Source organism: Zalophus californianus, chromosome 1 (assembly GCF_009762305.2).
Source record: "Zalophus californianus isolate mZalCal1 chromosome 1, mZalCal1.pri.v2, whole genome shotgun sequence".
NCBI lineage: Eukaryota > Metazoa > Chordata > Mammalia > Carnivora > Otariidae > Zalophus > Zalophus californianus.
The window spans coordinates 188,642,878-188,669,570 of NC_045595.1; the positions used below are offsets into that span (position 1 = coordinate 188,642,878).

The 26,693-nt window shown below is 31.8% G+C and overlaps 1 protein-coding gene across 4 annotated transcripts in view; it reads left to right on the forward strand.

The window, feature by feature from the left end:
• USP25 (ubiquitin specific peptidase 25) overlaps positions 1 to 26,693 on the forward strand; it is a 127,689-nt gene that overhangs the window by 98,566 nt on the left and 2,430 nt on the right. For 3 of the 4 annotated variants that reach the window (XM_027582611.2, XM_027582612.2, XM_027582614.2), the window contains 6 exons: positions 4,677 to 4,790; positions 6,679 to 6,774; positions 15,607 to 15,785; positions 17,878 to 17,956; positions 21,279 to 21,358; positions 25,312 to 25,435. In XM_027582611.2, the coding sequence (XP_027438412.1) occupies positions 4,677 to 4,790; positions 6,679 to 6,774; positions 15,607 to 15,785; positions 17,878 to 17,956; positions 21,279 to 21,358; positions 25,312 to 25,435 (672 nt within the window). The remainder of the gene's footprint in view (positions 1 to 4,676; positions 4,791 to 6,678; positions 6,775 to 15,606; positions 15,786 to 17,877; positions 17,957 to 21,278; positions 21,359 to 25,311; positions 25,436 to 26,693) is intronic. The other variant, XM_027582615.2, reaches the window with a different exon arrangement.

Sequence of the window (26,693 nt, forward strand, 5' to 3'; positions counted from 1 at the left end):
TAACTTGACTGAGCCACCCAGGTGCCCCTAAATGCTTCTTTTTAAAAATAAATTTCGGCCTTCCCGTTAGAGAATGAGGAAAAATCATAAATCATAGACTAAAGTGATCATTTGATTTGGAACTTAAAAAGAGAAGTATAAAATTTAGCATTATTTCTCTTTATCCCTCACCCCTTCCCTCTATCTTTAGTCTTATTACATTGGAATAGTTGGAAATATAAGGTAATAATTTTCATTGTTCCATGGAATATGTTTAGAAGTAAAATACTAGAAATTCTAGGTTCTAGTATTATTAGCTGGATAAATGTGATCTTGCAAAGTGGTTTATGCATATTTCAGTAGAGTGTCCAAACAGAATTGTCATTATAACTCGCCTGTGTTGTAGCTCTCAGTTGTGTCTTTTTATAGCAATAAATTGAGTACATTGGTATTGTACTGTGTTTTCAGTGCATATGACCTTCTGAGAGATGTTATTTCACAAATTTCATACTACAAAAACATTCAGTTGCTGTCGTTACTTATTTTTTTATTAGTGAGCACAAGCAGCTGTAATGCAGGTTTCTTGATGGTTAAATTTAGTATTTGAAGACTACCATCCTAGAGAACTAAAGGGAACAGGACATTCAGTTTTTCTTTTTCTTTTTTTAAAATTTATTTATTTATTTGAGAGAGAGAGAGATTGAGAGAATGAGTGGGAGGAGGGGCAGAGGGAGAAGCAGACTCCCTGTGGAGCAGGGAGCCTGATACAGGACTCGACCCAGGACCATCATGACCTGAGCCAAAGATGCTTAACTACTGAGCCACCCAGGCCCCCAGGACATAGTTTTTTAACACGGTTTTCTACTTAGTGAACTTAATCTCAACAATAACCTGCTAATTGCAATAAGGTCTTTAATATGATAGGACCTTGATTTACCAAAATGTTCAGTTAATGAGGTATTCTGTTATGTTTTGATGAATGAAGTAATTAGAAATCACTTATTTCACTTCCTATGTGAAAAATTTTGATTATTATCATTTTACTATAAAAAATGTTTTAATATAGGTTTTTTTTTTAAATTATTCCAAATTTTGCAAATGTCCTGGAGATTCTAATGAGCTTAAGATGAACCCCTGCTAATTCAACTCTAAAGCATTCCTGGAAAATGCTTCTTGTAATGGATCTGAGATGTCTAACTTCTTGGGGCATGGTAGAAGAGGAAAACTAGGGAGGTACAAAGGGCAGAGAAGTAGATAAAAGGGAGAAATATTTTTGCCTGATCTAAAAATGTAATTTGCTTGGCCCTTTGCTGATTAGGAATTTTATTTGTTAAAGCCTACATTATGGTTAATAAGTATCATCCTTTTAACTGTAATCAGAAAGCCAAAGGTATTATTTAGCTTAATACAGAAACATTTTTTTAGTTTGGCTAATCATGTATAACATAAATTTGCAGAAACCAGCACTTAAATGTATTTTTATATATAATAATATAGTTATAATAATATATATAACTAATATATATATGATATGAGTATCATCTTATAAGCCTACAGTCTACTGCTTCACCTTTATTTGAGAAAGGAGGATGACATTGAGAGAGTATGATAGACAGCTAGCATAAATATTTTTCCATTTGGCATATCTGCTGGAGTAGCACCAACAGTTGGCCTGAGTTGTTTGTATAAATCCTGCAGCATGTCTAAGAATATGTTAATCATGGCTCTCTGAAGCAACCTGTTCTTGGTCTCCTGATTAGTTGCTTAGGATTATAACCACATACTGGTTTTTCTCAGTTAAAGATATACCTTAGAAACTAAATTGCATACATGAAGAGTGTTCAGACTTTGGGATTGGATAGTCCTGGGTTTTTGAATATTGGTTTTATTTCTTACTAGCTATGCAAACTTGAATAAGGTGCTTAATTTTTCTAAACATTAGTTTGCTTTTAAATAAAATGGAGATCCTTGTGGGATTAAGATTATTTTTTTGAAGGTAGTGAGCATGTAGTACAGGTACTAAGCAGCTGTTAGTTTCTTTTTGTTACTTAAATACAAACCATTTCACAAATATACAATATATTAAGTTCCAACCTTAGCTTAAGAATTCCCTGGAAGCATAGTCATAGAGAGAGAGTCTCTAAACGTATAAAAAGCTTACTGTTTAGAAGAATGTCTTTAATTTTAAACGGAATATTTTAAAATTTCAAAAATACAAAAAAAGTATACTTCAAGAAAGAATCATGGGTAGTCCCACTACTCAAAGCTCTAATCACGTAATATGTTGGTATTTTTTTTTATTCTTATTTTTATGTACAGGTTTGGGCTTTATTTTTGTAGCTGAAGTACTTCTGCATATACAATTTTGTTTATATATGCCTTTTCTTCTTTAATCATTTAACATTGTGACATAACTATTTCCCCCATGTTAAAAATTCTCTGTGAAAAACATTTAATGGTTGAGTATTATTCCATTGAGTGATCAAATTCTTTATTTATGTACCATTCCCCCACTGTATATTTGCTTCTACTTTTATATTATTATAAATAGGCTGTTAGAAATGAACTTTTCTCCATATTCCATTTTATTTCTCTAGAATAGATTCCCTATAGTTGAATTACTGGATTAAAAGGTAGGGGGTCAAGGTGGTTGTAGTTATATAGCTTTCTAATTGCCCTTTCATGAAAAACCACTTTTTAAAACAGTCCACTTAATGGATTTCAGGCAATTAATAAAAATCTTTGTATTTTAATTATTTTGGGAACGTTTATTAACTGAAACACTTATTAACTCCTTTCAGGTTTAGCTGTTGTTAAGGTGTTTATATAGGACCTGACAATAATAGAGAAAGATAAATACACATGTACTTTATTTTAATGAGTCCTCAAATTCTTTATATGGAAAATTTTTGTGGTACCTTAGGATATCTAAACTTGATGAATGATACAACAGAATTATTACATTCACCCAAAGTTTCTTTGGTTTTTCAACTTGCACGCATATAACTTGTCAGTAAAATGCTGTTGAAACTCTTCTGTGGTAACTGAAAATGTTTATTAACATTATTTTTTCCGACGTGCAACTTTTTTTTTCAAAAGCCATATATTGTTTCATAAGGATCAGTATGCTGATACTGATCAGTTTCCCAGTTGCTACTTAAATTTATATTCTTTCTTCTTAAGATGGTATTGTTTTAGATTGATTTGATTGTGAGAAGTGTCTGACCACAAGGTCTAGACAGATCTCCTAATTTACCTGATCGAATTTCATTATTGTGGATAAAGACCAAACACATTTACTCTTCTTTTATATGCTAGAAGGATTTAAAATACTTAGTTGTCATGGGTTAATAAGCATATCTCTCTAGGTATGTGTGCTAGTAATATTGGGTTATTCTATTCAAATACAAGCACTTTAAAGTAGCATAATAGTATTGTAATACTGGTAATACTTGTCATTATAGAACAACTAGTATATATGAGATACTGGATTAGCTGAATATTATCTCTCGTGATCACAACAACCTTGGAGGTTGATTATTTCCTCTTGAAAAGTTGAGGACTCAAAATAAGGAAACCTTTTCTAAATATGTTATGTTTAAAAGCAGCATTTCTTTTAAAAGGGACAGTGTCAGTCTTGGCCGTTAGTTTTGTTTTATTGTTTAAACTCTTTTTGCATATGTACTTCTGGAAAGTCATGTTCTCATCTCCAGAATTTACTTATATTTCAAATTGAAATAAAAGCCCTTTAATTGCTTTTATTAAAATTTTATGTCAAAACTAAAATTTATCTTTTGCTTCAGAAAACTAAAGCTACAAATTGAAATTACTTAAGTAAGCTGCTTTCAAGCACCTTAAGTACTTGTGAAATTTGTTTATAGGTAAATAGTGACTATGCTAATTATAAATTTATTCAGTAGTATAAGATCTTTGAAATCTGGACAGAATTTTGGATGAACCATATTAGTATCTTTGAGTGGACTTTCTTGGATTTCACACTGGCTTCTACTCTATTAGTGTGGAGTAGGGAAATTCATAGAATTTGTTATCAAAGAAAAGGATAAAGAGAAAGAATTCTGATTGAATTGTTAAAAAGGGATGTCACTTTACACCATCTTTTTCAGAAGCAAGAATTCATCAGACACATACATAAATACATTGTACAATACATCATATAAGACTCGTAGGCTGTACAGAGTGAGTTAAACACAATAGAGTATGGATATAAATTGGATATACTATTAATTCATTAGAAAGGATAGAAAGGTAAAACCCATAAGAAAGAAAACATACAAACTGTCATGGGTTCAGATGAGGTCATGTGTTATTTTGATGGAGTTATCAAGAAAGGATTTATAGAATTATTAGAATTAAAAAAAATAAAAACCTCAGCTGTAACTTATAGATAGCAGTAGGAAATGCAACTCCAGTGTTTATTATTTTTAAGGATTTGGTGTCCAAGATGCTTAGTGGAAAAAAAAAAACTTAATTTAGTGGTTGAGTTGTAAAAGGAAAGTTATATGTCTTATGTTATTACTTGATTAATGCTTTCACTTCTAATGTTGGTTTTAGGTGGTTTCATTTCATATTAAGCAAGTGCAGATTTCTTTTAAAGACTCAGGAATCTCTGCCCTTTATACTTGGTACTTCCATTGTTCTCTTTTCTAATGTTCATACTAATAATTTTTTTCCTGCAGAAACCTGAAAATACCACAAGCCAACCACCTTCTAACCAGCAAGTTGTAGAGGTGGCGATTCCTCATGTAGGGAAATTCATGATTGAGTCAAAGGAGGGGGGTTATGATGACGAGGTACCTTTATTGTAGACCTCTACACTATTCCTACTTATCTTTGGCTATTTAATACACGTACTTCGGGCATGCGTGCACCTTCACATTTATGTGTATTGCTGCATAACATACAGCTTGGCCACCCATGGTCTGAAATTACCTTACCAACTGCTAACAGAACTTTGAATTTCAAATGAAAATTTAAGTAGAAAGCTTTTAGAATTTGTCAAAAGAATAATGTTTCTAGAGCTAATTCTTTTATGTAGATACATGATCAGTTTATTCTCAGGTTGATAGATTACAATAAGGTTTGTTTAATTAAATAGCAAAAAATTTGAACATTTAAAAATAATTTTTTCCTGTTTTACTTGAATTATGTATTATAATACTTTGCCTACTGTTTCCTGCCAAAAAAATCCTACAGCCTGATTGCAAATAGATGTTGGATATTTTTGCTTCTGCAACCTCCATGTGAGTGTGAATTGGGCGATTCATCATTATTGAATGCCTTCCAGTGCTTTATGCACGGTTCTTGAGAATCCAGATAAAAATGTGCTTTTGTCTTTTTGCACTTTTTTCTTAAGACTCTTACATTGGATCTTTCTTATATTTGAGAGAGGGCCAGTAAAGCTGTTTCTGAATAGTAATCCCTAGAAGACCTTGAATTCTGTCATTGGTTAGTTTTTACTGGCGTGGATGAGAATTTAATATATATTAGTTTTTTCCAAGTAACTTTTTTTCAGACTTACTTCAGAATTACAATTAAGTGGTTATATAAGAGTTAATCACCGAAACCAGAGGTGTTACAACATTAAGATTACTGTGCCAATGTAAGAAAACATGGGCCATAAGGAGAATAAGAAGCTGGTTTATGAGATAGGAACTGGTGGGATGAATTTTCTGAAGCAGATGTTAGGTATATTGTGACTGTCAGTATATAATCAAAATTTGGGTGATAGGTTCAGTGAATCAGAGGTGATGGATGCAATCTCTTGATTGCTCTAATACAGTAACTTCATAGTGCTTTGAGTGGTTTCATTTTGCAATTTACATTTTGTATTTACATTTACATTTTGTATTTTAAAATGTGACAGCTAAGAATGATAAGCTGTTATGAAAACAAAGAATTACTTAAGTATTTAATATTTAATAGTACATTGTTCCAGTTAGCTATTTCATTACCGTGTTGCTGCTTGAAAATTATGGAAACTGTCATGTTTTTAATAAAAATGTTGATTTATTGACCAAGCACCTCAGTGCTTGTTTTAGGGTGAGCCTTCTGGCATTTTAAAAAATTTAGAATTGTGATTAATCACTTAACACTATCTTTTGTGCAAATGCTTATGCTATTGGCAGAGATGCATTTTGTTTTGTTTTTGTAATTGATTGGAGTGACAGTTTAACAGTGCATGTACCTGGGAACCTTAAGTCATATGGATACAGGGCTGCAGCTCATAGATGCTTAGGTTGTACTGTTGTGCAAGGGAGCCCAGCCAGCAGGCCAAAGTGGAGGTGAAATGGAGCTCATGCTGAGCTCCTCAACCTTAAAGAGGCACTTTTTAAAATAAAAAGTGTTGCTTGTTCTAAGTGGTTCTCAGAGAGCAGCACTTTTTGATTTGTTTGTCAAGAGGGAGGTGCCTTTTTAGAATTCTTCAGTTCAGAGAGGATGCCTTTTTGCAATTTGCACAAAGGCACCATCTGGAGCTAGCTGTGGCCCTGTATGGATGATTTTTGAAAGATACTTAAATGCATATTGGATCATATTTGCCATAAAATATACAATAGTTAATTTATAAGTAGTGAAAGACAAGACTTTTAACTTGCATGTCAAGATATTATTTTGGTTTTTGATTTTTTTTGTATGTTAACCATTCATTCAAAAACTCTTACTTTAAATTCCTTGTGGCAGATCATGATGACACCGAACATGCAAGGTATTATCATGGCGATAGGTAAATCCAGGAATGTATATGACAGGTGTGGCCCTGAAGCAGGGTTCTTTAAGGTACAATTAACATTTTCACTTAAGTTTTTAATGTTTTTAAATGAACTTCTTAAAATATTTTGTTTCCTTGAATTAAATTTGGTTTCCTATATAATTTCTCTTTTCCTATCTTAGCCACGGCCACCTGATGTTCTGAGGGTTTCTTTTATGCATATAAGAATGATTTTTTTTTGGTAACCCAGATAATTCAACAAAAAACAAAACATTTTACCAGAGTTACCCTAATAGTGCACCTTTGGGTTGTTAGCAGAAATTTGAATTGTGTTTTTGTTTGAAAGGAATAAAAGGTATTGATGAGTGAAAATAGGGACTGAGTAATTGCTTCTGGTATATTTTATTTTCTTCTCATTGGTAATACTGTTCGCCAATATTACAATATTTTTTAAAGAAATTTCACTATCATTTGATTCTAAACTGCTTTCTTCACTTGGTTGTTTCAAAAATGATTTGTTCATTTATTTTTATGTTTCTTATTCACTTACGTTGTCTCCTGACTTAATTTTTAATATCCTAGTCGTTTCAAGAAATGTGTGAGACCATCAAGCAGTTGCATTATTCCATGACCAAATCTTTTTTTCCCCTCTAATGATGTGAAAATGTTGGGGTTCAGGGGAGCAAACGGTCAGGAAAGAATTCTTGAGATGTCGTCGGTGCAGAAAGATGGTTTTATGAAAGCCCAGGGACAGGACCCGTGGGCAGGAAGAGCTGCACTGGGGTCATGAGGAGTGGTCCATTGTATGCTTTCAGGTTGTGGGGGGCTTAGAGATAGCACAAGTCTCTATGGAATTTAGAAGCCTGGTGTCCAGGACCTTGAGGGGCTAGCTGTTGTTTTGAAAAGGTCATTTATCACCATCTAGTGAAACCTTGGTCATGGGACCCTTCACATGTATATCAGTGGACGATATGCTTGGAGGATGATTGCAAACATATATTTTGGTGGTGGATGGGGGTTAGAGATAAAGGAAGTTTCCAAAGGAATTTTTATATATTAAAGGAGACTTACAGGATCCTGGAGAGCAGGCTAATATGAAGATAAGGTCGCCTGAGCCCTTAGTAACGTATTAACATCGAGGCAGTTGAGTTCCTAGATGGAAGGTCATGCTGCTTGTCTCAAGGGCTTGACAATGAGTGGGCTGTCAGTTGTAAGGAAATTTATTTTTTTTTTCTTTTGCCTTTGTTCTCCACATCATCTAATACCAGATCTTTATAATATTTTAGTTACAGTATTACTGGTTTTACATTTTTGAAAGATGAAAGCATTGTTACGTTTTGTCTTTTTATTTTGATTTACCAAAAACTTCAAGTTGTTTTCACTTAGCGCCCTTTTTAGTGTTTTTTTTTCCCCCTAAAAAAACAAGAAGGCTTTATTGAGGTATAGTTCACTACAATAAGCTGTATGCTCCCATTCTTGACCTTAAAAATCTAAAATTTTCCCTTAATATTCTATATTCTGCCCTCATCCAACTCAGTCTTCAAAAAACTGCTTATTTTCACTATTTCTTTCATTCTGTAGTACAAAAAAAGGCCTTGTGCATAGGAGCCTTATATTAATAAAACACTTTTGAACTTGTTAGAATCAGAGTGACCAGCCATGTTGGTGTGCCCAGGACTGAGGGGTTTTCTGGAATACAGGATTTTAAGTGTTAAATAAACTGGTCCCAGGATGAGTTGATCACCCTAATAAGTTAAGAAAGGTTGAAAAACTGCTGTTATTGAAAAAACAAAAAAACAAAACAACTTTGTTAACCTTATTTCCAGGTGGTCTGCATTTTCTTTTCTTTAAAATACACATGAATGTATGTTTTCTAAAGTTTTTATCTATTTCTCGTGGGAAAATTATCTGTCATTTATAGTGACATTGTCATTTTTTTTCAAGTTGGATATCTTTATGTTGAATTGGGAATTTCATGTTTTTTAGATTAATACCTGCATATATTGTAAAGAGCCAGCTAATTATATACACTACAAACAACAGTACACCCAACCCCCACCCCTGCTGTGGTAACAGCTTCCAGTTATTTTATCTAATCCTTTTGGCATGAATTCCTTATCTTTAAGTAAACACAGAATGCTTGAGTTTTTGTGGTTCTTAGTTTACCACATTTCCTGTTGAATTCCTTGCTAGGGGATGTAAACAAGGAGCTCTCCTTCTCCTTTCCCTGCCCCCCCCCCATAGTTTCTACCCTTCCATCTGTCTGCGCGCACACACACACACACACACACACGCACGCACGCACACACAGATGTAAAATTTTGTCATTTGGATTAAATCAGAATTCTCAGTTTGTATTACTATTTCTATGTATGCTACCCAGGATTGAGCTGAGTCATAAACATTACTTTGACATTCTCCCCCCTCCAGGTTGCATTTTTCTTAGAGTTGTTTTACTTTTTAGTTTGCTTAGTTTTCTATATGTATTACTGATGTGCTTCTAAACTCTCTGCAAGTTGTTTAAATCTCCTCATATTCTGTTGTCAGTTTTATCTTCTTGGGGAAATTTCTTCTGGAATAGATTCCTTCTGGAATAGACATCTTCTATAAGTCTATTCCAGAGCTTTGTAACCTGCTTCAGTCTGCATTGATTTTCTTTTACCCCCAGTGTATAATTAATATCTTGGGATCTTTATTCACCATTACCTGGGGATGCCCTTTGCATCTTGTCTTTTACGTATTTTCCATATTTCATGTATTTCTCTTTCTCAGTTTACCCTCCGATTTTGAGGCAGCAGCAGATCTCTGAAGTTTATGTCCGTGTGTATTTACTTTCACCTATCTGTAATTGAGGGATATATATACACACATACATACATATACACACACACACACCATACACACACATACATATGTTCTTATGTAAATATTATCAATCGTTTATAATTAATGTGTAGTTTTGGTATAGGTAAATGATTTGCATTTGGAAAATTCTAGCTGATAATATATAGTTTTAGAAAATTTGTCATGTAAATAACAATATGTAAACAATGCAATCATTCAGTAATATATAGGTGTCTAAATTAAAACTAATAATGCAGTCTGCCACTGACCTGTGTAACCACTGTGATCACTGTGTAACCTTTCTTATTTTTTCCTTTTGTTTATACAGTCATACAGGGAATTTTTTTTCATTTTTCATTTTACTATTCATATTACTTTGTAACTTATATCACTCAGAAATATATTGTGGGCATTCTTAAAGTGAAGGCATTTAGTATTCATTTATTATGTATTACTCTCTTTATGGATCTATGTCCTGTTTTTTCCCAGTCTGCCATTTCTGTTTGAGTTAGTTTATGATACCTTTTTTTCATAAAGAAGTTTATAAAAACACTGTGCTTTCAAATCTTTCTGCTCCTTTCTGGATTCTGGAGTTTCATTGCTATACAAAAAGTCTTCTTTGACTCAAGGTATTGTAAATTTTCTGCAGTAGTTTCTTAAAGCACTTTTCTTAGTAAATTTTTATTTTTATGAATTCATATGTACACACTACTCAGCATTTTATTTGGGTTTTCTACATTCTCTATTATTAAAAATGTATTTTTCTTTTTTGTGCTATCTTCATCAGGTTTGATTTTATGCTTACGTTAGCTTTAGTAAGTGAAAGCTTTTCTGTTTTTCTTATACTCTGGTGTAGTTTACATAGGAATTATCTATTCCATAAGAGTAAGTTAGAACTTGTAAAACCATAATGAGCCTAGCCCCTTTTTTGGTTGTAGATTTTTTTGATAATTTTTTTTTTGTTCCTTCTGCAGTGATTGCCCTATTTAAACATGTTCTGTTTTCTTGGCCATTGATTCTAATCATTATCTCAACAGTCAGTATTAATTCACAAAATATATACATAACACAGTAACTAACATATGATAGCTGCTTCTGTCTTACTGTTTGCTTAAATTAGATATAGTATATTAATTTTTATTTTTAATATTTTATTTTATTATACATAATTATATATAATTATAGTATACTATGGTAATGTAGACATATCTATATATCTTCTGTCACATTACCAAAAATGTCTTTATTGGGTTTATTTTATATTAGCTTTTTGGTTATGAGAAGATTTTCAACTCTGCCTGTTTCTAAAAATTGACTTCCATATGTATTATGATTAGATCAGTTTTTAAAATGTTATATGTGTTTGCTACTGAAATGTTGGTTTTTACTGATAAGAAGATAAATTGGAGAATGAAACTTAATATCTGAGTAAGTGGACTTGCTAAGGTTTAACCTCTTTTTTAGGAAGAGTCACCAGCTCAATCACAGATACAATAAACGTATAAAATAGATTTGTTTTTATGAATTGAGTCACTTACCCCTGCTTCTTCTACCAGGTTATTGGTAGGGTAGGTAGTGGGACAGCTAATTAATTTTGTTTATATTGTATTCAGTTACCTTATTGGGCTCTTTTGTTTTCTAATAATTTTTTAGTTGATTCTTGTAATTATTTCAGTACATTGGCTCCCAATAATTATCTCATAATTGGGATAATTTCCATTAGACTTTTTATTTCATTTCTGTTTTTATTATGTTAACCAGATTTTTCAGAATATAGTTAAATATGAAAATAATTTTAGTAATAAGCTCCTTTGCTTACTTTCTGATATTAATGGATTTGTCTCTAGTGTTTTATTTTCAAGTATGATGTATAGCATTGTTTTTTTTAAATAGATTTTCCTTTACAAATTTAAAAACACTTTCTCAAATTCATAGTTAAAAGAGTTTCTTCAAAACTGGTGTTGGAATTTAGAAATATTCTTTTTTTTTTTTTTTAAAGATTTTATTTATTTATTTGAGAGAGAATGAAAGATAGCACGAGAGGGAAGAGGGTCAGAGGGAGAAGCAGACTCCCTGCTGAGCAGGGAGCCCGATGCGGGACTTGATCCCGGGACTCCAGGATCATGACCTGAGCCGAAGGCAGTCGCTTAACCAACTGAGCCACCCAGGTGCCCGGAATTTAGAAATATTCTAATGTATCTGTTTGAGATGTGAACAGATTTCTTTGTAATCCTTAATCCTTGGAATGTAAAGATTTTAACATTGACCCTCCTTTTTTAAACATTATAAACATTGTCTGTTTTTATATATTCTTTTTGTACACAATATAGTTTATCAAAAATGGATGAAGTTAGCATCTGTGTTCATAGATAAATTGATCTCCAGTTTCCTTTGTTATATTTGTCAATATTTTATATTCAGATTATACTGGCCTTGTGTAATCATTAAGGAGACTTTTCCCTTTTCTCAGGCTTTGGAGTAGTGTAGATAGAGAAATCATTTGATCCTTGAAGATTTGACGTAACAGCACAGTTCTAAAACAATATTGGCCTGATTCCTTTATCGGGTACAGATCTTGGGCAACCTTTTCAGTTCTTCTGTAGCTTTACTGGGTCTCTTCAAGAACTTGGTAGTTTTTCTACCTTTTAAACCAATTCAGGTAATTTATATTCTCCTAGATGATCATCTGTTTAATTAAAAATATGTAGTTTATTGGCATAAGGTTATATGTATTATTTTTTTAAAACAAATTTTAAAGCTTTTTGTTTGTTTGTTTTAGTATTTTCGGTATTGTCACCTTACATGTGGTGGAGAGTGTTTTCCCATACTTTGGTTTTCCATTAGCTTTTTGGAAAGAAAAGCTTTTGACTTTTTTATCTAATTGCCACATTATTTTATTTCTTCTACCTTTAGTTTATTTTCTCTCCTCTCTTCTCCCACCCCACCCGACCCCCTCCCCCTCTGCTTCTTGAACTGTACTTTTTCTATACTGGTTAAATTGGAATTTTCCTTTGACTACCAGTCTGGCTGTGTCCTATAGGTTTTGATATCTTATGATTCCAATATTAATATAATTTTGATTCCTTTGGCCCAAGAATAATTTAAGACAGTATTATTTTAATTCCTAAGAGCTTAGTTTGGGAGTTGTCTTTATTTTTAATTCCTGTATGTATTGCATTGTGATCAAATCATATAGCCTATATGATTACAATCCTCTGGAATTTGAAGTAGATGTTCTTCCATCTTTTGGTATACTGTCAGTTTTTAAAAAATAGTCTATAAACATTTAATTTATGAGCATACTCACACATAGATACACACTCTCTTTGAAGTCAGCTAACCTTATTTCAGAGATAAGAGCATTAAGACTTGGAGAACTTTGTGCCTTGTTTTATATCACAATTAATAAATGGTATACCTAGCTTTCTGAATCTTGGTCTGATTTTCCCTTAGATTTTTCTGCCTTCAGAATATATGGTATGTTTATATATTTGGTATCTTCTGATGTATGTATACAGTTATAGCAGAATAAAGTGTAAAAATTATACATTTAGAGTATGATTTTATAATATGATTTAGAAAGGTAAAGTCTAGGTGTAGTAGTCATTTGGATCTTTGCAACTGAAGATTTCAAAAGAGAAAGAAAACTAGACTTATTGAATGGGTCATCTATAGATAGATGAGGAACAAACAAGAAAGGACAGCATGCGTTTAGAGAAGAAGAAGAAGAAGAAACAAGGGCTCGTGCATCTGTGGGAAGACAAGCCTGACCTAAGTGGAAGGAAGTCTTTGTTGAAGAGTCATAGGAAATAAGACTGAATAGATAACTTTGGGCCTGATTACCGGGACCATGTTAAAGGTCTGGTGAAAGAGACTTTTTAAAAATTAATTGCAAAGCAATTCTGTCACCTAATGACAGTATTCCATTTCATCTTGTAAATGTTTGATGGTTTCATTGCAGTATCTGTGGTAGTTAACTTAAATAATTACATTCATAGGCAGCCAAAGTATGGAAAGGACAAGAATAATTCTAGGGCAGGATTCTGAGGAAGTAGTCTGAATCAAATTTGACAACTCAGCAGTGTTAACTTTACTCATAATGATAAATAGTGAAGAACTCTGCTAAATATACTGGCATGGAACATCTGTTGAAATTTTTGAAGGAATAGATATGATTGCAGTATATTTAAACATCAGAAAACTTTTTTAGAAATAAGTTCATAAATAAAAATAATTGATAATTATAAAAAATAATTTGTGCTGGTAAAATGGTTTTTTTTGTGTTTGAAAAATTACTTGTAGAAATTTAAAATGTGCCTTTTTACCTTTACTGGTTTAAATATCTATAGATTTTAACTTTGGCATTGTGTAAATTGGGAGAAGCTTAAATAGAACAAAATTAAGAGATAAACATAATTTTAGAATAAAAGAGGGATATGTATTCTAGCTTGCTAATAGAAATCTAATTGCTCTTTACGAAAAATATAGTGTCTCTATTTTGAACGTAGGTAAAATATATGTAACCATTTTAGTGTTGTAATTCCTTATCTCTAAACCTATAATACTATTTTAAGAGACTCAATACGAATTTATTTTATTTTGGCCATACTAATTTTGGCCAAAAGCATGATATCTGAAATACTTAAATATTCAAAAGAACTTGGAATAGTTTGACAGTCATTGTCTGAAGACTATAATAAGGAAGAACTGTTACTGTTTTTGTTTTATATTTATTCTCAAATTCAGTATAGTTTCGTTATTAAATGAATATGTACCCCCTTTTTTTTCAAATTGGGAAAATGAGAAGATTTTATAGTTCTAATCTAAGCCTATGTGTGCTAGTTAGGTTTGCATTGAAGTGAGCCTTAATAATCCTACATGTCAAAATATAGTTTTCCTGGCTATTTTTAACCACAGCATGTATAACAAAAAAAAAATTATTTTAGCTATAAAGTAATAATTCCGTTTATAATGCAAAGTTATATAGAAAGGACTTATTAGCCTTCCCTTTAATCATATATAAGAATGTATAACTAGAATGTTTCACTTAATGTTTGTCAGTTACATTTTCTCCCTTCTATAAAATATAGCATAGTATCTGGATGGTCAAGAATTGCTTAAGAAAGGCATACTTAAAAAAAACAAACAAAAACAACTAGAAAATTGATTTTTTTTGTAACTTATTTTGCATGTGGCCCCATAATGTTTTACAGTTAATAAAGCTAGGATTTAGATATAAGTCCAATATAAATGAATATTGTAAAAAGTATTATTATTAATTATACAGGTTTCTTGTATACAGCAGTATTTGATATATAACCCTACATTTATTTCTGTATTCGCCAGTATCTTCCAAATGGTTTGCTGATGTGTAGAAACATGTCAGTATTATTTCCTGTTATAAATTCTGAGTTCTGTTTATAAAAAAAAGGAATTTCAAGCATAAGGTGATAATAGTGATAATATTCATTAATTATTACACAAATAAATTTCAAATATTTTTGAAGCAACAAGGAATTCAGTCTGCAGTAACTAGAGTCTCAGGGCTTACTTTTTCATTATTTTTAGACTCTTCAGCTAAAAGGTAATTATAGTGGTATTATTATACATATAAGAACCAGCCATTTTCTTTCAGATATGGGCATTCCAGGAAGCTGTATTTCAACCCTAAAATTTGGGGATATTCAAGATATACATGAAACTGATTCTGGAAAGCATAGGAGAAGGGATATTGAGTATCACAGTCGTAGGACGCTTCTGAGTAGACTGACCAGACTCTGATAGTGCACTTAGGTGTATTGTTTAGTTTAATACTTCTCTATATGAAAACAAAAAAACATTATTACAGTGAAGGGATAAGGAAGTACACATATGGTCAGTGTTAGAAGGTTCTTTTTAAACTGTAGAACATGGGACAGTATTTTTAGATGTACTACCTTCTTTGTAATACTTTAAAAGAAAAAAGCATTTTTGAACACAAGAATAATTAAAGCTGTAATATTGAAGGATTTTAATTATTACAATTAACCAAAATTGGCATTTGTTACATTTTCTAGGCAATTAAGTTGGAGTATTCAAGATTGGTTAAATTGGCCCAAGAAGATACCCCACCAGAAACAGATTATCGTTTACATCATGTAGTGGTCTATTTTATCCAGAACCAAGCACCAAAGAAAATCATTGAGAAAACATTGCTAGAACAATTTGGAGATAGAAACTTGAGTTTTGATGAAAGGTAATTTAAAATGTGAAATATTGAACTCATATGCTCAAATTATCTTTTTTTAAAAATAGCTTTCTATGCAGTTTTTTAATACTTATTTTATACCTACACAAAGACCTGTTTCAGTAAATACAGCACAAAACTTGACTTCACTTAATTTGAACAGTTGCTTTGTACTTTCTTTGGAGTTTATGGTCATGACCTTTAAAAGTTTGAGTTGAAAATAATTTAGTTTGTTTTAGTATATTTTAATTATTGACTAAGGTACTGAGCTAAGCAACAAAGATTTACGGAAGAATATAATCATTGCCCTTTGGGGACTCAATATTTTAGAGAAATAAAGAATTTCTCAATCTCTGCAGTATGTATATTTGAGTCAGATTGTTCTTTATTGTGGGGGGGGCTGTCCTATAACTTGTAGGATATTTAGCAGTGTTCCTGACCTCTACCTGCTAAATGATGGTAGCACCTCCCACAAGTGATGACATACAAAATATGTGTTTGAGAATCACTAAAGAAAAGTATTTAAATGTATACACAAATAAAATAATGCCCTCTGATATCAAGAGAAGCCTTAAAATGGTTAAATTACAGTTCACCTTTGAACAATGTGGAGATCAGGGGAGTGACTCTCTGTGCAGTCAAAAATCTGCACATAAAGTGTATAATTTTTGACTCCCCCAGAACTTAACTGCTAATAATCTACCGTTGACTGGAAGCCTTACTGATAACATTAAACAGTTGCTTAGCATATATTTTGTATGTTATATGTATTATATACTGTATTCTTACCACAAAGTAAGCTAAAGAAAGGAAAATGTTATTAAAATCATAAGAAAGAAAAAACACACAATACTGTAAAAAATTGGTTGTAAGTGCACCCTCAAAACCCATGTTATTTAAGGATCTACTATGTTTTGGTTTACCGAAAAATGTTTTCCCATAGAAATTTGTATAAAATCCCTAGAATTTTTTTTAACTAACATTAAGAAATTAAAATATAATCTAGTTAGAATGAATACTATTAAAAAAATTTAGACCTTGGGTAAAGATCCAAGTACTGGACGTTATTTTTAGAGTACAGAGACATTTATGTTACCTTGGAATTCATTGTAGTCCATTTTAATTCTGAAATGATTATCTTTTCATGAATATCTCAAAAATACTGAATTAAAAATATGTATAGCAGAGGAGAATGTGTGGAAAACAAAGCATTCAGAATTAAATTCCTGCTTTACCATGTGTCTGCTGTGAAATTTCAGATTAAGTGAAGTAATACAAGTAAATGGCTTGAACAGTATTTGATAGACAATAAAGTGCTCAGTGAATGTTAGCTATTACTACTTTATTATTAGTAGTAGGAGCATCACTTATTTTACATATAACCACCACAAAGCTCAGAAATAAGACAGATTATAACCCTTATTATTTGGGTTGCTGGTACACTGTATTCCAGTGAATATATGCTATTGAATTTGGGGGAAATATTCATGGGGTAATCATGCTGACTTTTCACTCTTGCAATTTTTGTCCTGGGGACTGAAAATTGGTCAATTTGTTTTGATAGTCTAATTTCTCTTATACTTGAAAGAGTTAAGATCCATGTGATAACTAAATATATTCTGCAGAGATTTCTTTAACAATGATTTTATGCATAAGAATGTCTCTTAACTACCTGAAATGATACGCACTTTTTGAGTTCCTTTTTTGCTTTCTATGAATAGTGCCATTTGAAAGGGGAAAATGAGATTTAATGTTTCTTAAGCTTGCTTAATAGATACACATTATAAAAAAACACATTTCATTTTTTACTTGTGCAATATGTGTTGATAGAATGTAATTTAAAAGCCGTATGTAAATATAACATGGTAAATTTGAGTTAGAATTATTGATGCTGTCTTCTTTATCTACTTTGTAACTATCCAACATTGATCCAAAAAACATTTTCAATTAAGGTTATTTGGGAGTTGCTTCCTCAAAAAAGTATTGCTTAATGACTGGATTTTATTTTCATATGTGTTGGGTAGTTTAGTTTTGTGTCACATATTTTTCAGTTTTTATGAATTTTGCTTTTGATTTAGGAATGCATTTCTTTTATTTGAAGGTGTCACAACATAATGAAAGTTGCTCAAGCCAAACTTGAAATGATAAAACCTGAAGAAGTAAACTTGGAGGAATATGAGGTAATGGGCCCTTTGAGAGGTTGAACTATAGATGGAGGAATTCTGTAGTTCACTGATCATTTCAGCACAGCTGAGCACAAGAAAGAATAAGGCATAGAGAGGGTAAAGTAACCTGCCCAAAGTTTTCACAGCTAGCAGATTACAGCTTGGTTAACACAACCTTCATCCTTTTTTTTTTTTTAATTTAACAGAACCTGCATTCTTAAATGCTATTATGGTCACTGAAGCCATGCTGTATTTTTTCTTTGCCTCATCACATATTTTGGGGAGGAAGTTGCAAACTTGCTTTTAATCATTGTATGCCATATACATTTGTCATTATTGGACAGTGTTGTACATATGAGAGAGAGCATGCATGCACACTCATCATGCTCATGGTAATTTTTGTACACAAATTTCTCTTTGTGTTAACTTTGGCTTTAAAATTAATACTTTTTTTTTTTAATTTACCAATTCAGACACCTAGTATTTCTTCAGACTTTTAAATTTAACTTTATACATTGTCTTTTTTTTTTTTTTACTTTTTTTTTTAAAAGGTTTTATTTACTTATTTGTCAGAGAGAGAGAGAGAGAGCAAGTGAGCGGTCACACAAGCAGGGGGAGCGGCAGGCAGAGGGAGAAGCAGGCTCCCTGCTTAGCAAGGAGCCCATTATGGTACTCATGGAGTACCCATGATACCCTGGGATCATGACCCAAGCTGAAGGCAGACACTTAACCATCTGAGCCCAGGCATCCCAACACATTGTCTTTTTTAATTTATAAATCTAGTCAATTTTAAGTTGATTTCATAGTGTCTTTGATTAATGTTTGGTCCCATTTACAAACTTAATTACTTTAGATTGATTCCCTTAAATAATTACTGTCATTCACCACATTAACATAAAGAAAAATATTCATTTTTGATGAAAACCCTTAGCTAACCTGGAATACAAGGTGCAACTACTTTAATCTGCTAAAGAGTGTCTCAAAAAACAACAAAACTAGCAAATGTATAGAATTGTGAGCATTGAAAGCTTTCCTTTGTAATCAGGAAAGACAGGGATGTCTGTAACCACTTCTATTCAAAATTGTACTGGAAATTCAAATGGGCAGCAAGGCAACAAAAATAAGCAAAAAGTAAAAGATTGGAAAAGAAGAAACAAAGTTATTATTTGGAGATTTTACATGTAGAAAATACAAACAAAATCTGAAGATAAATTAATTGGAAATAATAATAGAGTTTTGCAACATGCAGAACCTATGTCAAACACCAGTCTTATTCCGTTAACCCAGCGGCAGATAATCAGAAAGTAAAAATTTTAAAAATGACATCATTTATAATAGCATCGAAAAGTGTGCAGTAACTAGAAATAAATTTAGCAAAAGTTGTGCATGACTTTAGGAGACATTAAAGAAGACCTGAATAAATGGATATTCATATTATGTTTGGACAACTTGGTATTGTAAAGATGCCATTTTGGGCTGCCTGGGTGGCTCAGTCGGTTAAGCATCTGACTTCGGCTCAGGTCATGGTCCAGGGGTCGAGCCCAGCATCACAATCCCTGCTCAGCAGGTAGTCTGCTGGTCCCTCTCCTTCTGGCCCTTCCCCTGCTCGTGCTCCCTCTCTCAAAAGATAAATGTTTAAAAAAAGAAAAAGATGCCATTTTACCCCAGGGTAGTTTATTGATTCTGTGCAGTCCCTGTCAAACTTCTAGCAAGTTGTGTGATGGAGCTTGATAAGCTGATTTCAAAGATTTTATGAGGGTGCCTGGTTGGCTCAGTCACTATAGCGTGCAACTCTTGATCTCGGCGTCATGAATTTGAGCCCCATGTTGGGTATAGAGATTACTTAAATAGAACTTAAAAAAAAAATTCATGAAATGCAAAATCTCATTCTAGCTCAGACATTCTTGAAGAACAAGGTAGGAAAGCTTATTCTACTAGAAATCAGGAGATACCATTCTTAACCATTATGCTTTATAATAATAATAGCATAAGGGTAGGTAATTTAGAACAATATAGCAGAATGAAAAATCTGAGAACATATGCACAAATAAATGTACACATATATGCCAGAGATGACAAGCAAGTGGGTTACTCGCTCTGTTTGTTCCTAAGATTCCAGTTACATGGGACTTGATTTTTAATTATGATTTGACTCTGCATTCTCTCCCCAGGGTTGCTTCATCTGATTGGATTCAACATATTTTTGTTCTGAACACTCCTCATATTCTAACTGCAGAGCCATTAAGTCTTAAACGTACTTCCATGACATGTGTTTGGATTCTGTGTGTCCTGCATATCTTTATCTTGCTCTGAGTCACAACTCAGCAAACGGCCCACAGACCAAATTCAGCCCACCACCAGTTTTTATAAAACAATTTTATTGGAACACAACTATTTGTTTACATATTGTGTATGAATGTTTTTACACTATAGTCACAGAGTTGAATAGTGAAAACAGAGACTGCAAGACCTGCAAAGCCTAAAACACTTACTGGCTAGGTGTTTACAGAAAAAGCTTACTCACAACTTATCAGGCAATTCTAATGACAGTAGAGTGGCCAATTTGAATACTTTCCCAGAAAAGCTAACTTTAATTATTTATTAAATCCTGTATTGAATTTAGTTACGGTTTTTCTTGAAACAGGTTTTTTTTTTTTTTCAAATAAGTTAAAGAGAAATCGTGATTTTTGTTTTCTAGCTAGAGGGTGTCAATTCTGAATTGTTGAGTCCTATTACATGCCCAATAATTAGGTTTTTGGAGGGAGAGGCAGTTGAAATGTGACATGCTTCTATTCTTCTCACCATATCTCAGATGAGTAAACTATTCAGCTACCATATTTAAAATAAAATTAGCATAAATGTCCAAAATTAAAAGGTTAAATAAATTTATTATAACATTTTTCTTTTAGTTCCTTAACGTTCTTCATCAAATAATAGTCTTCAGTATTGATTCTGTTAGAGTAGTAACTTCATTTACCTCCTACATCCAATGTGCTGTACATCTATAATAATATTTTAATAATATACCTTTATACCGAAGAATTTTTGAGAGACAGAAAACACGGTAGATTATCTTGCCTTTGTATTTCTGTTACAGTCAATCATTATTTAATTCCTCATTAATTTCTAATAATTTCTACATTTATTATTATACTAATAAAGTAATCTTGTGTATCAAAAATGAAAGTCTTGACTTAGGTCTAGTTTATCTTAATTTTGAATTCTTTGGTTCTATTAATTTGAATAGTTGTCGGAACAGTGCTTTACTTTATGAACAGTTTTCATTGTGGTTTTAATATCCTACTCTGCATTCTTTTAAAATTTTTTTTACCTACAGGAGTGGCATAAGGATTATAGGAGATTCAGGGAAACAACCATGTATCTCATAATTGGGCTAGAAAATTTTCAAAAAGAAAGGTAAGGCAGAGTGGTCAAATATTATTTTTTGTACTTAATTCTATTCGGATATGACCTCATCTATAGAAAATATTTTATTCACAATATATATTTTTGATAAACTTTTAATTTTATAAGTTTTAGATTTACAGAGAAATTGTATAGTTGGTATAGAAAGTTCTCTATACTAATTCTCTATATATCCTATATATATATATATATATATATATATATATATATATATATATATATATACATACCCCATATATTTTCTGTTTTCAATTAAATCTGTAAGGTTGGCATTAGTTAGTCTTTGTTTTTATCAGCTCTCAAATACTACAGTTGAAGTTTAGGATGGAATAGGATTAGATTGAAGCCTAGAAGTTTGCTGGGGACCAAAGAAACTGGTACCCCAACACGGAATTCTTTGTATTCCGAACATTTGCCTTCAGTCTCCAGCCATTTTCATATTCTGAGTCTAAACTTGACTTCAGTCTGAGATAGTGTTTCTAATCTCTTTGTCCAAAGTTCCAGTTACTATAAAAAATAACACTGTAAAGAATTGATCACTTGTCTTCTAAGAATTGTGACTGCAAACACATCTTAGATAATTTTTCATTTAAATTACAGATGGTTTTAAAGGAATCGCTACTTATTAACTATAATATTATTTACTTTTAAATGTTATTGAGAAAAGATGGTTATTGATTTATTTACTTACATTATTCATTTGTTTACATTTACATGTTATCCACATATTTGTTAATTCATATTCTTTAACATGAATGTACTTGACTAATGATTTTTTTTAGAAAGTGCTATATTTTAAATATTCTCTAATAGTGCATTCAAGTAAAAGGGTTATTGAATTCCCTCTTTTCTTTCTTTTCTTGTCTTGTATGAAGTATAGGAAACCTCCGCTGAGATGTTAATGCAATTTTGTTTTTAAATGACAATGCAGGCTATTACTTCTAGAGCTGTGCTGGCCATCCTGGTTGCCACCAGCCACATGTGACAATTTAAATTTAAGAAATTTAAAACTAAAAATTCAGTTTCTCAGTCATACTAGCCGCATTTTGAATGTTTAATAGCCGCCTGTGGCTGGTGGCTCCGGTATTGGCTAGCACAGACACAACACTCCCTGCAGAAGGTTCTGTCGGATCGCGCTGCTCTGTTTATGGGACAGTGCACAGTCCCATCCCTTTTACACTTAACCAAAGTTTTAGAAGTTAGCCAGAATTAAAAAATAATGTTAATACTTGAATATACATTATTAAAGCCCTAGTTCTTGTGTAATTTATTTATTTTAATTTAAATTGTGTTAACATACAGTGCAATATTGGTTTCTGGAGTAGAATTCAGTGATTCATCACTTACATACAACACCTGCTGCTCATCACAGATACTGTGTAATTTATAAGATAATTCACTTTGGTCACTGTAATAGAAAAGTATTTTGATTAGTAGCTCCATTTTATGAGTTATTTTATTTCGGTCATAGTTTTATTTCTTTAATAGGAATATTCAGGTTCACTTTAGGATATCTTAAGATTAATATTTCTGAGAAAAATAGTAATGTGATCTTATAATTGAACAGAGTATCTAAGATCAATCAGGCATTTCCATTTTATAGATAAAGAAACTGTGTTTACTTACACATATCTCCAGAGAGATGCAATAACTTTTTCAAGGTCACACAATTAACTAGGGAGAAAAAGTGAAATAGAGATCTTTATTCTTGTAAAATTTAATGAAATCAGGTAAGTACAAGAAGTATTTATTTTTCTCAACGAGAATTAAAAAGATGAAAACTGTCACTTTCTTGCTCTCTGCATTTACTTCTATATTAGCTTTTCTTAGTTAACATTTGTTAAAGGACTTTGAGATATAACTTGGAAGTATGTTTTAATTTCATAATTTGCTTATTCTCAAATATATACTTACTCAGAAAGTGAATATTCTGGTGTAGCAAATGTTACTGAATTGGAAAGGTCAACTAGAAAATTAGTAATGGTGACAAATATTTATAGAATATCATAAAAAGAAATGTTAATTTTACACTTTAAATATAGCAATTACCACAGCTAACAGGTTAGAAAATATTACCAGAAGTTCTGTCCAACTTTTTTTTTAAATAAAAACATACGGGTCGACTGGGTGGCTCAATCGTTAAGCGTCTGCCTTCGGCTCAGGTCATGATCCCAGGGTCCTGGGATCGAGCCCCACATCGCTTGTGTTCCTCTCTTGCTGGGTCTCTCTCTGTCAAATAAATAAATAAAATCTTAAAATAAAATAAAAACATAGCACTTGAAAGCCTTGAATGGAATATTGATTGATAGTCCATTGCCAAGTCTGAGAGTAGTGAAGTGAAATCATGTTTTTAGGAACCATAATTTTACAATAGTATAAATGAGGATAAAGAATCTACAAGCTACATGGTCTTGTTTTATCCTAAAATAAGAATGTGGTACCTGGACTGCTGAGTCTTACTCTTGATTTGTTTGAAGATACGTTTGTAGGCACTTCAGAGGTTGTTGATAAAATATGGAAATTGTGTACTTCAGTAAAAAATTGGAACAGGGTCATGGTTTCAGAGCTATAGAGAGGTGACTCAGGTCTTGAAGGCCAGATATGAATGTCAATCAGGGAGACTTTTGAATAGGAAACTTAATGGCTATAAAAGAAAAGGTAGATGTGCCAGCAGACTACCTCAGTTTAGTGGTGTAAAACATTTAATATTATTATCACTCCCTTCTTTTTTTCTTTCATAAGTAAAACAGGTCTCTAGCTGAGGTTATGTTTATATTATTTCAAAAATAAAATTCCATATTCGTAAGTTTTCTCAAAAACAAATTCCTGGGAGAAGCCTTTTCAAAAAACTATGAAATAACTTATTTTTTATGAAATAGTTCAGGTGTGTAATTTGAGTTGTCATTAATTTCAGTTCTACATTTAATATTGAAGTATAGAATTGATTTATATTTGAGCACATGGAATTGAATAATAAAACAGTAAAACTCAGTGTAACCTAGAATTTTAAAAGTGTTTCTTTATAATAGTTCACCTTTTAGGGTGTTACATTTTTCTGAATTAATCCATAAGAAGGTATGTTACGATTAGGAAAACTCACAAAGGAGATAGCTTATATTGTTCATATTTCAGTTATACAAATATATAGCTGTATTTATTTCCTGCAGCATATTAAGAGAGGATAATTATTTTAGAGGCAAATAGAATACTCAAACATTTTTACCCTCCTCCCTTTTTAAAGCCTTGTTTGAACTTCATAACCTCTAGGCTTACATTAATGTAACATATTAATACTACTTATAACAAATATAAGAGACCTAACTGCCAGCTTTTATGTTAGTATGCACTGTTTTTGTTTGTATCCCACTAGAGTTTTCAGATTTAGAAGGATTCTTTTCCCTTTCTACCTGGGTCTCCTTTGGATATTCTCCCCTCTACCAGTTACATTTTTCTCAATGATAAGCACTGTGCCTACACATAGAAAAAACCTGAATGGTCACTGAATGAAACAAATGATGTTTGTGATAAAGAAACAGAGTAACCTGATCCTTCCTTCAAACAAAAATGACATGTTGTTAAAAAAGATTCTGGGCTTTCATATCAGTCTTAATTTTGACTCTAAATGGAAGACATGAGGTAAACAATTACCAAAGAAGACTGGAACTATCTAAATTCAGCAATTATGGGCTTTTCCTTCCCAGTCTTTTCTTAATTCCTAGTTCCATTTTTTTTTTTTTGTTTTTATGACATAACTGTATAACTGGTTTCATATATGGCTATTGCTAAAAAGATGTCCTCAGGCTTATAGTACATCAGACAATATTTTTTTGGTAATGTTCTGAATAATCAAAACATAAATGTATACTTAAAGTATTTTATAATTGTAGTTGACTTTTTTTTAACAAAGATGAAATACTAATACTATGTTTCTTTTAATTTTTAAGTTATATAGATTCCTTGCTGTTCCTTATCTGTGCTTATCAGAATAACAAGGAACTCTTGTCCAAAGGCCCAAACAGAGGACATGATGAAGAATTGTTATCACATTATAGAAGAGAATGTTTACTAGTAAGTTGAATATACATAGGTCATGTTTGCTTTATCATTTTGTCTTATATTGAACACATTTTCCAGACTCATGTGTAAGTGATTGACTATAAATTCTGATGGGGAAAGCGTCATGATGATGTCTATAATCTGGGTTTAATCCCTGAAGATGTGAGAGTGCGCTCCATTCTTTATTATCCCTTCCTCTTTATTAGTCCTAAATATTGCAGGTGATAAACCAGAAATGTTCTTAAAATAGGATCAAAATAATTACATTTTTATACTTAAATTTTTTCATCATTCTACCATTCCCTTTTTTGGTGAGAGAAGAGGTGCTGCATAGAGCATGAGGAATTATTATTATTATTCCAGAAAAATAATAGAATTTTTGAGTTTTTATATATAGTATATTTGGTATACATAATGTCAAAAGATTCATTATAATACAGTATCCTTTTCTCTCACCTAGTCATTGGTAGTTTTTATTCCTCAATATTTTTACTATTCATGTGTAGAAATACTACTATTGTTACATAAACTTTAAAAAATGTTTTTTAGCAATTTTTTTGCACTAGATTACTTTCTAGATGTCTGGAGTACTTTGTTATTATTTCTCTAGTTAGCTAATATGTATAAAATCACAAATTTCATCTTTATACATTTTTCTGATTGAATTTCATTCTTAACTATTAACATCACTCTGTTACATATTTTGAACACCTAAGTTGTGATTTTTTTTCCTATACAGAATACACACACATGCACAAAAGTATTCAAGAATGTATGATTTTTGAACCTATATAAGTTACATGGTTTAAGTGTACTTTAAACAACTTTAAGTAGGTGTACTGGTAAAATGTTTTCTTTCAGTAGAACTACATAGTATAAGCTAATGTAGTCTTTAGTATGTCTTTAAAATTTTCAAATGAGAATATTAGGAGGTTGTGATCTTACTATTTTTCTCTCAGCTGCTTTTATTGCATTTGAGTGTATTTTTAAAACTCGAAGTGTTAGTGGTTTGTATCCATGGAGGATAGTTCTTAATTTGGCCAGTTTCAAAAGCTTTTTGTTTTTTGTTATTGTATGTATGCATACAATGTTTTGTATGTGTGCATAGCTTTTTGTAAGAGACTTCATGCTAGAATAGATTGAGATTGTTTTTCCCGATTACATTTTGTTCTAATATTGTTTGTAAACATACTTATTATGTTGTTTTTGGTATTAACACAAGTATTTTTATTTAATTAAAGAAAAGAAACAAAACTCTCTTTCTTTTCCT